Here is a 15,629-nt window from a genome sequence, read left to right on the forward strand (position 1 = left end):
AAGATACTCTTAGATCAATACAAGAAAGATAATGTTGGAGCCATTATAGTTTTATAGCTACAACCAACCAAATTCACAGGTTCAAAGAAGACACATTTCTTCTGCTATACCAAACTATAAAACAACTCTATGTAAACCCCCATTTTGCCCTATTTTCAAGGCACAAATATATTTCAAAGTCAACTCTAAACGATTTAGAAAGGTCACAAGAAATAATTTACAATTAGATTTTGATTTATGAGAGACAAAACTATTGACAACCTATCTATGACAATGATGATGATAAATATACCATGCATATGCATCTACTTTTAGATAATTAATTTTAATTTTCATCCAAGAATTATTAAATCATTATATATGTTTTCTTGTGCTATTATTATTCAATGACCATAATAACTTGTTTATGATATATTAGTGTTTTGTTTTTAGGAGTCAACATTCAATGTAATGAAGTGATAATCAAATTGGTATGTCCATCTTAACCCTTACAACCTCTAGTAGAAGTTAGACAGAGACAATATATTACACCACTAATTTGAAATAGTTAAGTAACCTCTAAATTTTTATCGTCTATTGTCATGATATCAAAGTTCTATTTATATTGTCAACTTTACCAGATATGTGGCGTGCAAGCGATACTTGAAAATGATATGTAATTGCATATTCATTATTAATTCACAATATTATGCTACTATTCGTGGTGCACAAATTTTGTTTTTTGAATTTTTTGTTGTCATTCTCTCTTAAGGTTTAATCATGCACATGGATCAATTTCTTTTGTAATCATTCAACATAACCACTCTTTGTAGGATCTTGACAAAATTAGATGAATAATGGGGCTCTACATCAATTCCTCTATTATACTCCTATATGGAAACATCTAGATTTTTGATGCATTACACATATATTTGGGTCCAATTGCCATTTTCACATTCAATATATGCATTTGCTAATTATATATAATGATTTAAATATTAACACATTTGTTAATATAGAGAATCTTATATTAGGAATTTTTGATATGCTGATTCTTGTAACTTAATGTCTTTATGTTTGATTTAATCCCCCACATTGGCTCAATTGCGTTGCATTTTTAGTTTCTCACTACAAGAAGAGTTAACTTACCATGATATATATTTGCAAACAACTCTTCCATTGAAAACAACCTATACCCAAGGAGTTTCTTCGACTTTTCTTCAAAATGTTTATCACATGGAAACAAGACTTGCCTCCTATACAATCTTACATCGATCTTCCCTTAGTAGAATTTACTATTTCTAACATCAATATTGTCTAAAAATTTGAAAAACTATGTGTACTATTAGAATATAAATTTGAAATACATACAATATTGTCTTAACACTTGAAAAATATATGTAATTTAAAAGTACAACATAATATTGTATGATAAATAGGAGATAATTTTCACGACAAGTCAAATTGTGATAACTGTGTGGTTTTTGAGTTTAACACTTGAAAAATATATGTAATTAAAAAGTACAACATAATATTGTACGATAAGTAAGAGATAATTTCCCCTGCAAGTCAAATTATGATATTGCTATCAGGATTTAACTTTGTAGTTTTTGAGTCAAACTAAAAAACTACACAGTTAAATCCTAATAGCAATATCATAATATTGTATATCAGACATACATTACTAGTATAAATATCTTAAATAAATCTATCTGAAGAAATGCCGATAGATATCCACTACAAAATAACCATAATTTTAATTTGCTACATCTAAAATTATATATATTTTCTTTATCTCCATTTTTAAATTTTTTTACTAATTTAAGCTTTTTATTTTAATTTCTTAAAAAATGGATGATTTATATCTACAGATATTATAATTTAAATGGATATTTTATATTCTATTTATTAAATTATTCTTAAAAATATATTCTATTTATAATAAGATTTAAACTTTTGACATGTAGATGGTTGTCAAATTTAACCTTGAAGAAAAAAAGTTAACATTAACATGCTCACACCATCCCATTCTCTCATTTTACCATTGTAGAATGCTTATCGACATTAATAACATGTTAGTAAATTCATTTTTGATGTAACAATTACATCCTCTTCTAACATTTACATGTTGTTCTAATGGAAGTACTAGTAATAATAGATTTTAAAATATTTCCCTCATAATAAAATTAGATTTAATATCTGAATAATAATTGATACAACAAACATTCATATTGTAACATTAAGTATTGACACATAAATAAACCATCTTAACACATTCCCACATTAAAGAAGTGAAAACATTCCCACAATAAAAAAATACAAAACTCAAAAAGAAAAAACAAGGAAGTAATTATTATTAGTAAAAGCTTAAGTTGTTTAATATCATATCAGCCCTCATATTACAACTCAACATTTCAAATCCCCCCTCTTTGACAAACCTACATTTAATAACTTTAGAAGTAACACCACTCTCATTTCATTCACTCGAAGAAGACAAAAATTTAATGTTGGAGGAGAATCCATGTCACATGAAGCTTGTGAGCGAACTTTCATATGCATGCAAACAAGCATGACAAAAGAAAAATCATTAAAGAATAAATACATGTGATTCTCTTGGAGGAACTAACTTCATGATCAATCAATCATACAATTAGTTGTAACCACTTTTAAAAAGCTTTTCCTTAGCCAATATCATATGGGGTCAACCCTAACTCCAAATTATATGATTAATATAATGACTCCTTATTCCTCTCCTCCATTTTATAGTAGAATATTGTCTCTTCTTTGCTCTTTTCTAAGCATCATCTAAAGAACCCTTTTGAATTCCAACTAAGATTCTCCAAATGGTTATTATTATTTTATTTCTAGTGAATGACCACATTTTGTTATGATATGCAAATATTGCCATTATAGTGGGGGTACTTTGGTTGGTGTGCCAATTGAATATCTCATGCAATCCCCATGCACGAAAATGATATTCCTAATGAGTTGGGACAGATGTGGGTCACTATAATTTTGGCTTGGCCAACTTTCTTTTTTATGGGGAAAGTGTTATGTTTATACCAGACCAGACACACAATGGACAAAACAAGATCAAAAAGATGGAAAACCAAGATAAATGCTGTCCGTTGGACATTCCCAATTAATGAGCCCCCCTCGAAAACTACATGCGAACAAACAAATATTATAAAAAGCCTATAATCCCCTCATGTGACCGCATCCCCACCAAATCAAGCACTACTAAAATTTCCATCACAAAAATGTCAAATTTTATTTGTCATTAGGGGAAATCGTAAGGAGTTGACATGAATTTTGGTTATAAATATCATTAGGGAAATTATAGAGAGTTGACATCAATTTTTTTTTTTTTTGTTGGTATAATATATATGTATATGGTCGAGGAGAATTGTCAATACTAGTTACTAAAACAAGGGGTAATGTTTTATTTAAATGATGGCATTATTTTTATTAAATTTTAAATATCATAAATGTGGGGAAAAGTTTTAATTATTATTATGTTTTAACTATCATTTTTTAATTTTATTGATTAAAATCTTATTAAAAAATTATGGAGTGTGCTTATAACCATTCTTAAAAGAAGGTAATTAATTAGATTGATCGTGCAATTTTATTGGTTTTAGTAGAACATGATTGAGACATTTGTGTAGATCAATTTGTATTTTTTTGGGTTTTCAAAATAAATAGGTAATGGGACAATGCGAAGTATGTTTAAGACAAATACTTTAAAATGACCACTCTTTCATCCTTCACACATTAAGGATCTTGCAACAATTACCTTTATTTCCATAAGCCAAAACAATAACTATAAATAATTAAGTTGCAAGTAAATACAACTATTTTTTCTTCTGTAAATTTAATGTACAATTTAGGAACTTAAGATGCACAAAGTTAGCTATAACAACTAGTGTAACACACTAAGGAGATGGTGGAAATAGAATGACATTTTATCAAAGAATATGAAGCATATGAAGATATTTGCACCGACTTTGAAAACAATTTAAAGATGGACAAATTGAATGCACTTTTTGAAGAGGCAATATTTCACATAACAACTAGTTTCCTACTCATGATTCAATAACTACGAGATCAATATACAAAAGAACTTGAAAACAAATTTGATCGTAATTAGACAATGACACAAGGAAAAATCTTTACACAAAAATACTTAAGATTATTAAGCCCTTTTAAACGATAGAAAAGATTTGATTTGGCATTTCTAAACTCTTTAAATTGCTTAATCTATTGGCCCTTTTAGATGATAGAGAAGAAAGTAAACATATATATTTTTTATTTTTATTTTTGATGGAGGGTTCAAACCTGCAAGCTACCAACCAACGAAGGCCACCATTGAAATGATTTAGGAACTTGGGCCCACTCGTCCGTGAAACCTCTTCGGGCTCAGAGCTGAGGATTGAGGGGCATCCACACCGTCAAAATCACCCGAGGCACAATCCTGACCTCATCCATTATGGTGTCGGTGCCTTGCACTTAGCAAGACTTGATCCCTCGCGAACTCTTTGTGAACCATTCAACTTCACCAATAAACCAAAGACCCATTGACAAAAATAAATAAAAATATATTTTAATCTAGTATTTCTCAATTCATCAAATTGCCTTATCTATTAGAGGGTCTCTGGATGACATAGAAAACAAACTTGATTTGATATTTCCTCAAATGACTTGATCTCCTAAACATCATGAAAATACCTTGATCCATTCTTTTGCCTAGTTAGTCACCCAATCTGATAACGGAAAGCACTTGCATTCAACTGCCAGGCAAATCGGAAACACATGAAAAGCTAGTAGAAGGGATAAGTCATAAGAAATAATTTTGAAAAAGAAAACTAGGATCCAAAATGCCTTTTACAAATGCGACATAATCAGTCGGTTAAAAGGCTGCCACACCGGAATTAGCAGTGAAGGCGGATTCTAAACATTTATAAAATATTGCTAATAGCAGATAATAACTTCGAAAGCGACTGCTCAGCCTCACACTTCCCCAGCTGCGGCTTGACGGCAACGACGTACATTGCAGGATGAAAACCACTGACAATCCGACACGTGTCGTAGCGCCGGCATTTTGTCGTACAGAACCCCGCCGGGAAATTGTTTCCCGGCGTTTTCTTCACGTTACTTTCGAGAGTTTTAATTTGCTGACGGACGGCTGGTTTACGCAGTGTACTGGGAAAAACGAGCGATGAACAGCAGATAACAAGCCCCAACAATGGGCTGAGGTTAAGCTTGGGCTCTTCATGAAGCGGATGCAGCCAGCGAGGGGGATGGATATGCATTGTGTATATGTTTGGGTATAGCGCTGTGTGTATATGTTTTTTGTGGCATAGCAGGAGCCCGCCAACCATGGCTCTAGTGAAATGGGGAAGTGGGGTATATGTATTAGTTCTGGTTATGGCCTTTTGTGTTACGGTCTGCGTCTCTGATGAGGGTGAGTCTTGAGAATCTGGTGCCCATGTTAGTTTAAACCATTCTGAAGGTGGTATTCATGTTTTTGGGTATGGAGATTTGAATGCGAATTTTGATTTTTGCAGGGGCCACGCTCTTGGAAATAAAGAGATCTTTTAGAGACAAAGACAACATTCTGTATGACTGGATTGACGCCAACTCTAACGATTACTGTTCCTGGAGGGGCATAACTTGTGATAATGTCACCTTCGATGTGGTTGCACTGTAAGTTTGATTAAAAAATGATGGAAGATTAGCCAGTTAAGGGATACTTGTTGTCCACGCAACGATATCAGGATTGTAGAATGTGGTCTTGAATGATTGTTTTTCAAGCTTCTTTATTGCCATAAAATTTAGTAGCCATGGATTGTAGAATGCGGTCTTGAGTGGTCTGTATTGAAAACATTCTTGACTTAGTAGCCACTAAATCTTAAAAAAGAAGAAGAAAATGCACTCCACCCAAAAGATAAGCAGAAACACTTCATTATTAGTTTAACACATACCCTGCAAATAAAGCATTACAAGCAGCTACATTACCCACAGCAATCCATACCATTTCACCCGGCTGCAGAGTATAGTACACTCATTAGCTAGTTAGAAATTATTGTGGCAAAACTTCATCTACTAAGTTATAATATTGCCTCCCTATTCTGTACATAAAACGATGAATAACGGAAATTTAACCGTGTTACTAAAGTTCCTTTGATGTGTGAAAATTATTAGTGATGTACCATAAACATACACCCATCTCCATTTTTCCTTGTCCCATGTGTTTCTCATAGTGAGACTGTTACTATTTGATACACTATCAAATGTAGTTTAGATCTGTAGGATTGTAGTAAATTGTATCACTTACTGATTTAGGGTCTGAGACTTTTGCAAATATAACAATGGAGAGTATGAATGTGACAACGGATTCCTCAACCAGTGATGCCATAGGATGTCCAGGAGGAACATTGACAGCAACATCAATGGAGACTTTTGTTATAATTATATTGAGGCAGCTACAGCTGCTGTGGCACCCACAATCAATCTGACATATTATAAATGGGCAGCTGACGATTTCAAAGACATGACCATAATATTAGACTCCAAAATTTTATATTTAAAGTTTTTGTTTTGAAAGATGAGACCCAATTTGTATTTTCTATGCTAGATCTATTCATCTCCTGAAGAGAAAGTTTCCCCACAGATGATAAGGCAAGAGTAATTGCAGAATTTTATTAGTAGTTCATTTAACTTGCTGTTTTACAAGACTGTCTTCAAATAACGCAGGTTTACCATTGCCTGTAGGACATAAGAATCAACATTGATGAGAACTGGTTTTGAATATTTATTAACAATTTCTCGTACGATCATTATTAATGGGTTCTATTGGCCAACGTGTTCTCTGTTTTGCAGAAACCTTTCTCGTCTGAACCTTGGAGGAGAAATATCACCAGCAATTGGCGATCTCAAGAGTCTACAGTCAATGTATGTGAATACTTCATAAATAGGTTTTTTAGGTTTTTTAGGGGTTTGATATTCGATTATGATCCTAAATGATGTTTTGAATGCCCTTGCTATTTAATAGAAAGGAGATATATTATGCCTTTATTTTCCTTCCTGCAATGTTCATACAGTGATCTCAAGGGCAATAGCCTTTCCGGGCAGATTCCTGATGAGATAGGCGACTGTGCATCTTTAAAGATATTGTGAGTCTCAAATTTTATCATATTTTGTGTTTGGTTTAGTGAGTTTCATTTTGGATTTAACAACGGTTATTCTTAGCTTAAATGAATCTACTATGCAGGCCATTCCTTGCTTCCATAATGGTATGTTTATTATGTGCAAATTGCACAGCCATAATTATACATTTGAGTGGGTTCAAAATTTTTCCTGCAACATCCCAGATCCTCGAAATGGTTTGGTATTCAGTTTTGAGCACCCCATGCAATGCAAGTCAAGGCCATAGACCTTCAAACACACCTTCAAACATACCTCCAAACATTGAAGGCAGAAAACTTTCAAAAATTGAATGTGAAAAACATTCAGACATTGAATGTGAAAGATCTTCAGACATTGAATGAGAAAAAAATGTTTGCCAATATAGCAAGCAAACAATCTGTTACAGACAATTCTACATAATAGATGGAAAACCAAGCTGCCAGCTGCAAGCAATACTGACACTGCGTACCAAGGAGCCTCAAATTATTACATACTTTTCTGCATTTATGTGTATGCAATCAGATCTCATCTGCTAGGCTTTGACGGTGACTATGATATCAATAGCGCTGTAGCATGTTTACAGACATTAAACTACTGTGATTATCAGAATGGGTTTATTTTGTTTGACTCATAATAGCATGCTACATTTCTTAAAATGTCTTCATATAATCAGATCTTACCTGGTAGGCTTTGGTGACCTCAATGCTGTGACTATCATTCATAATACATTTATGAATAGATTAAATTGCGGTTAATATCAAAACGAACTTAATTTCTTTTTCCATCTAAATACCACGATTGTTCTCAGTGGGTTTTAGAGATGTCTGTATTGTGAAAAAGTATTGTAACATATTTACAAACAGATATTTAACTTCGGCAAATATCAAAATAATCACATCTTTATGCTTATCTTGTTCATTTTATGATTTCATATGAACTGACTTGTAAAGTCTTGATTGGATTTGACTCTAATGGATGTTGGTGCAGGGATGTTTCGTTCAATGGATTAGATGGGGATATACCCTTCTCTATATCAAAGTTGAAACAGCTAGAAAACTTGTATGACTTCTTACTCCTTAATTTGTTGTACTTTGATATTCACGTTCATTGTTTGCAGAGATCTGTATATTTGTTAAAGTTCATCCTCAAAACCTAATTATATTTGTGTGTGGTAACTTAAAATTTTGAAATTTGTATGTTTGATTATGTGAGTCAACATTCCAAATTAGAGGTTGAATTGTTTTACAGGATACTAAAGAATAATCAGTTGATGGGGCCTATACCTTCAACGCTGTCGCAGATTCCAAATCTAAAGATTTTGTAAGTTGGAAACTGTAATATCAATGTACTGTCATTATGATTTTACTACCTTCTATCAGCCATCCATCCCAGAAGACGTGATGTATTATGGATGGTTGCTTTGATCCGTTTCATATAAATGCTATGTATTTTTGTTTCAGGGATTTGGCACAGAATCAACTAAGTGGAGACATCCCCAGACTTATCTATTGGAATGAAGTTCTGCAATATCTGTAATACTGTGGATCCTTTCTGAATGTTTTTCTATTTATTTGTTCAATCTTATAAAATGATTAATGGCATTAGGTGCTTTTGTCTCATGCGGAAACTAATTTAGGATCATGTCTGAATACCAATTCAGGGGGTTGCGCAACAACTTGCTGGTTGGAACTCTCTCCCCTGACATCTGTCAATTGACTGGACTGTGGTACTTGTAAGTGGCTATTTATTCTCCAGCCTTGTGACAAAAGGAACATCCTTAGTTTTCATCAAGGCTTCTTCATTTGCATTGCACCTAGATGCAGTAGCATGCATTAGAGTTTCATACGGGGAGGATTTGTGTTCAGGACTGAAAAGTTTTTTCTACTAAAATGTATTCCTTTGTTGTAATACAGTGATGTGAGGAGCAACAATCTGACAGGCACAATTCCTCCCAATATTGGGAATTGTACAAGTTTTGAGATACTGTAAGCATCCTATATGTGTTCTAAGAATTGTAGAAAGGATTAATTGTTTAGCTTTCACGTCTCCTTTAATGTGTTGGAAGTCTTAAATTTTTGTTGTCTACATGGGCTATGGATCTTGTTCAGAGATTTATCCTACAACCAGCTTACTGGTGAGATCCCATTCAACATCGGATTTCTGCAAGTTGCTACACTGTAAGTAAATGTACATTTGCCAATAAAATGCATTTGCTGGTCTATACTGCTATGGAATTTATGTTACTGTAGAAGCCGAATGAAGCAGAAGCTTTCTATTAGATGATTAGGAATGAAAAAATATTTGGTTTTGAGTGTTGGTGACTGTTAAGATGATATTTATGATTCGGAGACTTAGTAATTCTTTATCTTTAAAATGTACTTTCTCTGTTCGTAATATTATTTGGCCAATTCTTCTAGGTCGCTACAAGGAAATAAGTTGACGGGGAGAATCCCAGAAGTCCTTGGTCTTATGCAGGCTCTCGCTGTTCTGTAAGTATTATGTTAAACCTTCATTGACGAGATAACTTCATTCAATTTAATAAGAATTCACAAGTAACACAATTATTATAGATGTCCATTGTGGATTGTTGTTACAAAAGCTGCAGAATACGTTTTGGAAACTTTGAGTGTGTTCTTTAAAGTGGATTAATTTGAATTCTTTCTTTAATCCAAAATTAGATAATCATGTTTATAAGTATAAAATTTGTCTTGTCAAATTAAGTTGTATCGTTAAAATTTAAATTATTGCAGGGATTTAAGTGATAATCATCTTACTGGCCCAATTCCTCCCATCCTGGGAAACCTGACCTACACAGGAAAGCTGTAAGTTGCTTCCTTTTCACTCAACAAATGTTCTTTGTTTTCAGGTCAGAGTTAAATAGTCAAGCAGCTGATTATCTCTGGTCTTTTCCTTCCCTCTTTTCAGGTATCTTCACAGTAACAATCTTACAGGACCCATTCCGCCAGAGCTAGGGAACATGACCAAACTAAGTTACCTGTAAGAGTTTATTTTGCTTGTATTTTTATCTAGATTGCACTGTGCTGAAAATGCATGGTTACAGACTTTCATTTCGTAGTGATCAATTCAAGTTGTATGAATGTGCAGGCAACTAAATGATAATCATCTGTCAGGCCAGATTCCTCCAGAGCTGGGGAAATTGGAAGAGTTGTTTGAATTGTAAGTTATCTGTATGTTTCAGAATGTGCCTTGAGAAAATGACTAATCAGCATTTTTGAACTGAACATCTTGTTGTTTATCTAAGGATTTTTTTGATTAACTTGATTAACTTCTTGTTTTTACTCATTCAGGAATTTGGCTAAGAATCAACTTGAAGGTCCTATTCCAGAGAACATTAGTTCATGTGTTGCTCTTAATTATTTGTAAGTTGTACAGCGTGAAAGTATATTTTTAATGAAAAAGCTGTTCCTTAAGTTTTCTAAGTTTGTGTGACAATTGCCTGTGCTTAATAGCAATGTGCATGGCAACCGCCTGAGTGGAAAGATGCCTTTAAAATTTGAGAAGCTTGGAAGCCTTACTTATTTGTAAGTTCTAACCTATATCAAAAATATAAGAGTTCTGCTATGAACAATAGTTGTGCGTCTCTAACTTAAACACTGTCTAGTCAAATTTAACATGGCAAGCAAAATTATTATGGTTTTAACAGGAATCTGTCCTCAAACAACATAAAGGGAGTAATTCCAATAGAGCTGGGACATATCGTAAATTTAGATACGCTGTGAGTTGCAAAAATTTCAATGGCTTAATTAGGTTTCCAAGATGCTTTTCAGAATAATGTTTGGTGACGAACTTGGTGTATGAAGTATCTGAAAAATAATAACATATTTTGTTGGTGTCTTATGTGGCATGAATTACTAGGGACCTTTCTGATAATAAGCTTTCTGGACCCATTCCTGGATCTGTTGGGACACTAGAACATCTTCTAAAATTGTGAGTGCTTCTAGACCATTAACGACAAAGTTGAGTCTTCATTTGTTAACATTACATTGTTATTTTGATGATAACTCATTGCAATATCAATTCAAGGAACTTGAGTGAAAACAAGCTGAATGGGCTTCTTCCAGAAGAGTTTGGGAACCTGCGGAGTATAGTGGATATGTAAGTTCTTTATGCTCGAGTCAAATTATTTATTTCATCATGTTGTTCTTTCTGAGAGTATATGTTGTGGATTTTCATTTTAGAGGATAGAGTAATGTAGAGTTTATCTTTTCAATGCAGCGACCTTTCTGGCAATCAATTGACCGGTCCAATTCCTCAAGAGCTGGGGCAGTTACAAAACTTGGTTACACTGTATGTTCTTCTTAGGAAAACTTTGAATATGATTTTTGGCAGGTTTGTGTTGATATTGAGATAATGGTGGAGATGATTTTTGTGTAGGATTTTGAAGAACAATAGTTTGTCAGGAGAAGTGCCACTGCAGTTGACCAACTGTTTCAGCCTTGCTGTATTGTAAGTGAACAAAACCCTTTTAATAAGTTTTTCTGCGAGGTTCTGAAAAGGAGAAATGTGGTAAGTTTTATTCACTTTCTTAGTGGTTAATTATGTGTGCTATAAATGGTTCAATTTTTTCCACAGAAACCTATCTTACAACAATTTGTCTGGTGACATTCCTGTTATCAAGAATTTCTCAAGATTTCCTCCTGACAGGTTAAGATACAACTGAAACTATGCCTCGTGGAGTGATTGTTTTTTATTTATTATTATTCAAGTGTTTGTGTATTTTTGACTGATGTTAGTGACTATTCCCCCAGTTTTCTAGGAAATCCAGGCCTTTGTGGTGACTGGATTGGATCATATTGTGGGATTTACTCTGGATCATCTAAAGGTAAAGCTACAAATTGTTCTTAATTCTTGTTCTAGAGATCACTTGGTCAGACCAGCAATTATTACTATCCCCTGGTCAGATCATCTCTCAACTTATTACTGAATATTGGATTCTGAAAATCAACAGAGACCATATCAAAACCAGCAATTATTTGCATCTGTTTGGGATCAATAATATTACTGTGTATGATCGTTTTATTACTGTACCGTTCAAATCAGCCTAAGCCCTTCACAAAAGGGTCTGCAAACAAAACAGATCAAGGTGATATAATTGACCTGACTAGACTTGATTTATTATCTCATAGATTATCAGATAACAGATCAAAGTGCAATGTCTTACATATCCTTATTGACACTCCTGTATTTTGTGGATAGGTTCTCCGAGATTAGTCATACTTCATATGGACATGGCCCTGCACATTTATGATGACATTATGAGAATTACCGAAAATCTAAATGAGAAATACATAATTGGCTATGGTGCTACAAGCACTGTTTATAAATGTGTTTTAAAGAATTGTAAGCCAATTGCAATAAAGAGATTGTACAGTCACTATCCGCAAAGCTTGCGAGAATTTGAAACTGAGCTAGAAACAGTTGGAAGTATCAAGCATCGGAATCTTGTAAGTTTGCATGGATATTCACTTTCTCCACATGGAAATCTGCTATTCTATGACTACATGGTAAATGGAAGTCTCTGGGACATCCTACATGGTAAGTAATTGAAAACATACAGAAATGTGGTAGATTTATTAAAAAAGAATGTGCCAATCTTTCTACTTTCTGATCAATTTGGAATCGGGAGAATCTAACAAACATGTAAATTTTTTTGTGTAGGAACATCAAAGAAGATTAAACTAGACTGGGATACTCGTCTAAAGATAGCTCACGGTGCTGCAGAAGGATTAGCATATCTTCATCATGACTGTAACCCACGCATTGTTCATAGGGATGTGAAGACATCTAACATTCTTTTAGATGATAACTTTGAAGCACATTTGTCAGACTTTGGCATTGCGAAGTGCATTTCCTTGGCCAAAACTCATACCTCCACCTATGTTATGGGTACTATTGGTTACATTGACCCCGAATATGCAAGAACTTCCAGACTTAATGAGAAATCTGATGTCTATAGCTATGGCATTGTTCTTCTGGAGTTACTGACAGGCAGGAAAGCTGTGGACAATGACTCAAATTTGCTTCAGTTGGTAAGATTTTTGTTTCTTGTTTTTTCTTTGGAGATCTGTTTTTAATGACTCTTAAGGTTTATTCTCTGGAGTTGTCTCAACATTGGCATGTGAATACAGATTCTATCTAAAGCAGACAACAATACAGTCATGGAAACTGTAGATACGGAAGTGGCTGCAACATGCAAGGATCTTGGAATTGTAAGAAAAGTTTTTCAATTGGCCTTGCTCTGCACTAAGAAGCGGCCCTCTGATCGACCCACAATGCATGAAGTTGCCAGAGTTCTCAAGTCAATGTTGCCAGTGCCTGCTCCTAAGCAGGTTCCTAGCATTCGAATGAGCCAGCCCACCCCTAGTAACAACTACAAGAGGTACTTAGATGAGTATGCTGATGGCAAGCACAGGGATGTAACAGGCAGCACAAGCAGCACTTCCGATGGCCATTTGTTTGTGAGATTTGGTGAGGTTATCTCACAAAATACAGTTTGACAGGGTCTTGTGAAAAACATGCAACCCCAGGTATCCTCTATATACCTTGAAGAGGCATGCCTTTACTCTATAGAGGAACCAATTTTCAAGCAAACAGCGAGTTCCTCTATATGATAACCTCAGCTTTTTTGTGTGGTAATCCGGGCTGATGGGAAGGATCTTAATCAATTGATGGAAGTGCCGAATTTCCTTTTCAACTAGTAAAATCTAGCAAGCATTATGGGCATTTTGCGAATTTTTACTGCCCAACAGACATGCTAATACATTAAAAAAAGAGACAAATCAACCAACTAGTCTTATTTTTATTGGTAACCGATCAGAAACTCTTATGTTGATGCTCTATATTTTGAAGTTTCCAAAAAACAGTTTGGGTCAAATGACATCGGAGGCAGCAACTTGTTGATATAATTTTTGTTAAACATTAGATGAGACCATCTTCTGTAAGTTGAGATCAAGAACTTTCTAAACGAAAGTTAATTGTAGATATAATTATATAGTAATATTTGACAATAAAGTGTGTTTTTCGGTCATGCTATAGATTGGACAGCTTAGGTTATATTGTCAAATTACTGTATCATTCGGGATATATGGTATCAATCTTGTATTTAAGCTCACATTTGATGGATTAAATTTTTATTTGATTTTGTATTGTAGTTGGTATGTATATGTTCTTTTGTAAATTCAATGTAAAGGTACAATGGGGATTTTGAATTTTGGATGGGGTACTGTAGCTGGCTGAGAGTTTTTTAAAGTTAGCGTGGAGCACTGTTACTCGAAAAGAGAATTGTAGAATGCTCCTGTTACTTGAAAAGAGAACTTAAGAGCACTGCTGTTACTTTAAAAGAGAATTGAAGAACACTCGTGTATGATGTCTTTTTGGACTCTAGTTATAAATCAAGTACTATTTTGTTCCCTCTAACCGGAGTCTGTCAAATAGCATTGATTTTTAAATTTTCCATTTAACGATGATACAAATAAAAATCTTGTACAACAGAACTCAGAAGCGAAGCACAGTAGCAGTTTGCCTATCTAATAGACTGATATTGTCGTAAAGAATAATAATAGGCAGGTTGATTTTCTTACAGTGGTTGCACCAATGATAAATAATGAAAAAGTCTTAAGAGGGTAGGCTGGTGTATAACTGTGCGAGATTATATAGAAGGGAATTATGAAATCAGGATTGAAATGGTGGTCTAACCATGGTCTTTAAACTGAGAGAGACTGATTGAATGGCAGATAAACATTGGGATTGGAATTTTGCGGAGTCATCATGGTCGCCAGGGTTTCTACGGTACAGCGAAATTGAATGAAAAGTAAAGCAGAAGAGATCTTCCGTGATATATTGAAAGGCAAGGATCGCGTTAGTATGCACAAGTCGATCGATTTCGAACGATTCTGAAGTGCTTTCGATATCATCGCGGCGTGAGAAGCCCGTGACACAATTTATGTAAATTTGTTTATTACACTTAAAAGGCCGTTAGTACGAAAAAATTGTTCCAGTTAATTGAATGTGAGATGTAACGTGACATTGAATGATTGTACCTGCCCTTGTTTCCAGCCATTCGCAAGGGTCCTTCGTCAAAGTGGCTTAAATAATTGGCACGAGGCTTCCCTTTTCCAATTCTTTGTTTTTTCCGGTGGTTGCAAGATATGTCGCGACGAAGAGCGGGAGCCCTTGATTTGTGCGGTCACTTTGGAAAATTGTTACCTGTACAGCAAGGCAAAACCCTGTTACCTGTACTTAAACCCACTAGTGTACTCCATCTGTAGCTTCTGATTTCTCTGTCCCATCACAAGGATCAATCATGTCACACTTTTTTGTGTCAGGGAAGGTCAATTAATTTTGTTATTTTTTCGAGGATTGAATTACTGCTCCTAGATTGAAAGGGCCCAAAAGCGTAAAATGACAAACAGTTCGAAATTTAAGCCAAGCATTTGAGAGTA

General features: G+C 34.3%; 1 protein-coding gene across 1 annotated transcript; it reads left to right on the forward strand.

The window, feature by feature from the left end:
• The first annotated feature begins 5,118 nt into the window (after nt 1-5,118).
• Nucleotides 5,119-14,215, forward strand: LOC149574806 (uncharacterized). The gene is made up of 27 exons (XM_089814631.1): nt 5,119-5,443; nt 5,547-5,685; nt 6,862-6,933; nt 7,083-7,154; nt 8,155-8,226; nt 8,416-8,487; nt 8,628-8,699; nt 8,828-8,899; nt 9,081-9,152; nt 9,276-9,344; nt 9,585-9,656; nt 9,918-9,989; nt 10,093-10,164; nt 10,273-10,344; nt 10,476-10,547; nt 10,638-10,709; nt 10,832-10,903; nt 11,044-11,115; nt 11,212-11,283; nt 11,404-11,475; nt 11,563-11,634; nt 11,761-11,832; nt 11,937-12,010; nt 12,137-12,271; nt 12,385-12,723; nt 12,847-13,217; nt 13,317-14,215. The coding sequence occupies exons 1-27, from the start codon at nt 5,299-5,301 to the stop codon at nt 13,683-13,685; spliced, it is 3,009 nt and encodes a 1,002-aa protein (XP_089670757.1). The 5' UTR covers nt 5,119-5,298; the 3' UTR covers nt 13,686-14,215.
• The last annotated feature ends 1,414 nt before the right edge of the window (nt 14,216-15,629 follow it).

This window comes from Cupressus sempervirens, chromosome 2 (genome assembly GCF_028749045.1).
Source record: "Cupressus sempervirens isolate cs-2001-9-10 chromosome 2, ASM2874904v1, whole genome shotgun sequence".
Taxonomy (NCBI): domain Eukaryota; kingdom Viridiplantae; phylum Streptophyta; class Pinopsida; order Cupressales; family Cupressaceae; genus Cupressus; species Cupressus sempervirens.

Bases quoted from the DNA above. Each gene is read 5' to 3' on its own strand.
- LOC149574806 (XM_089814631.1), top strand. From the start codon at position 5,299: ATGTTTGGGTATAGCGCTGTGTGTATATGTTTTTTGTGGCATAGCAGG. The intron at 9,153-9,275 runs GTAAGCATCCTA...GATCTTGTTCAG, and splicing joins TGTACAAGTTTTGAGATACT to AGATTTATCCTACAACCAGC. The intron at 11,476-11,562 runs GTATGTTCTTCT...ATTTTTGTGTAG, and splicing joins TTACAAAACTTGGTTACACT to GATTTTGAAGAACAATAGTT.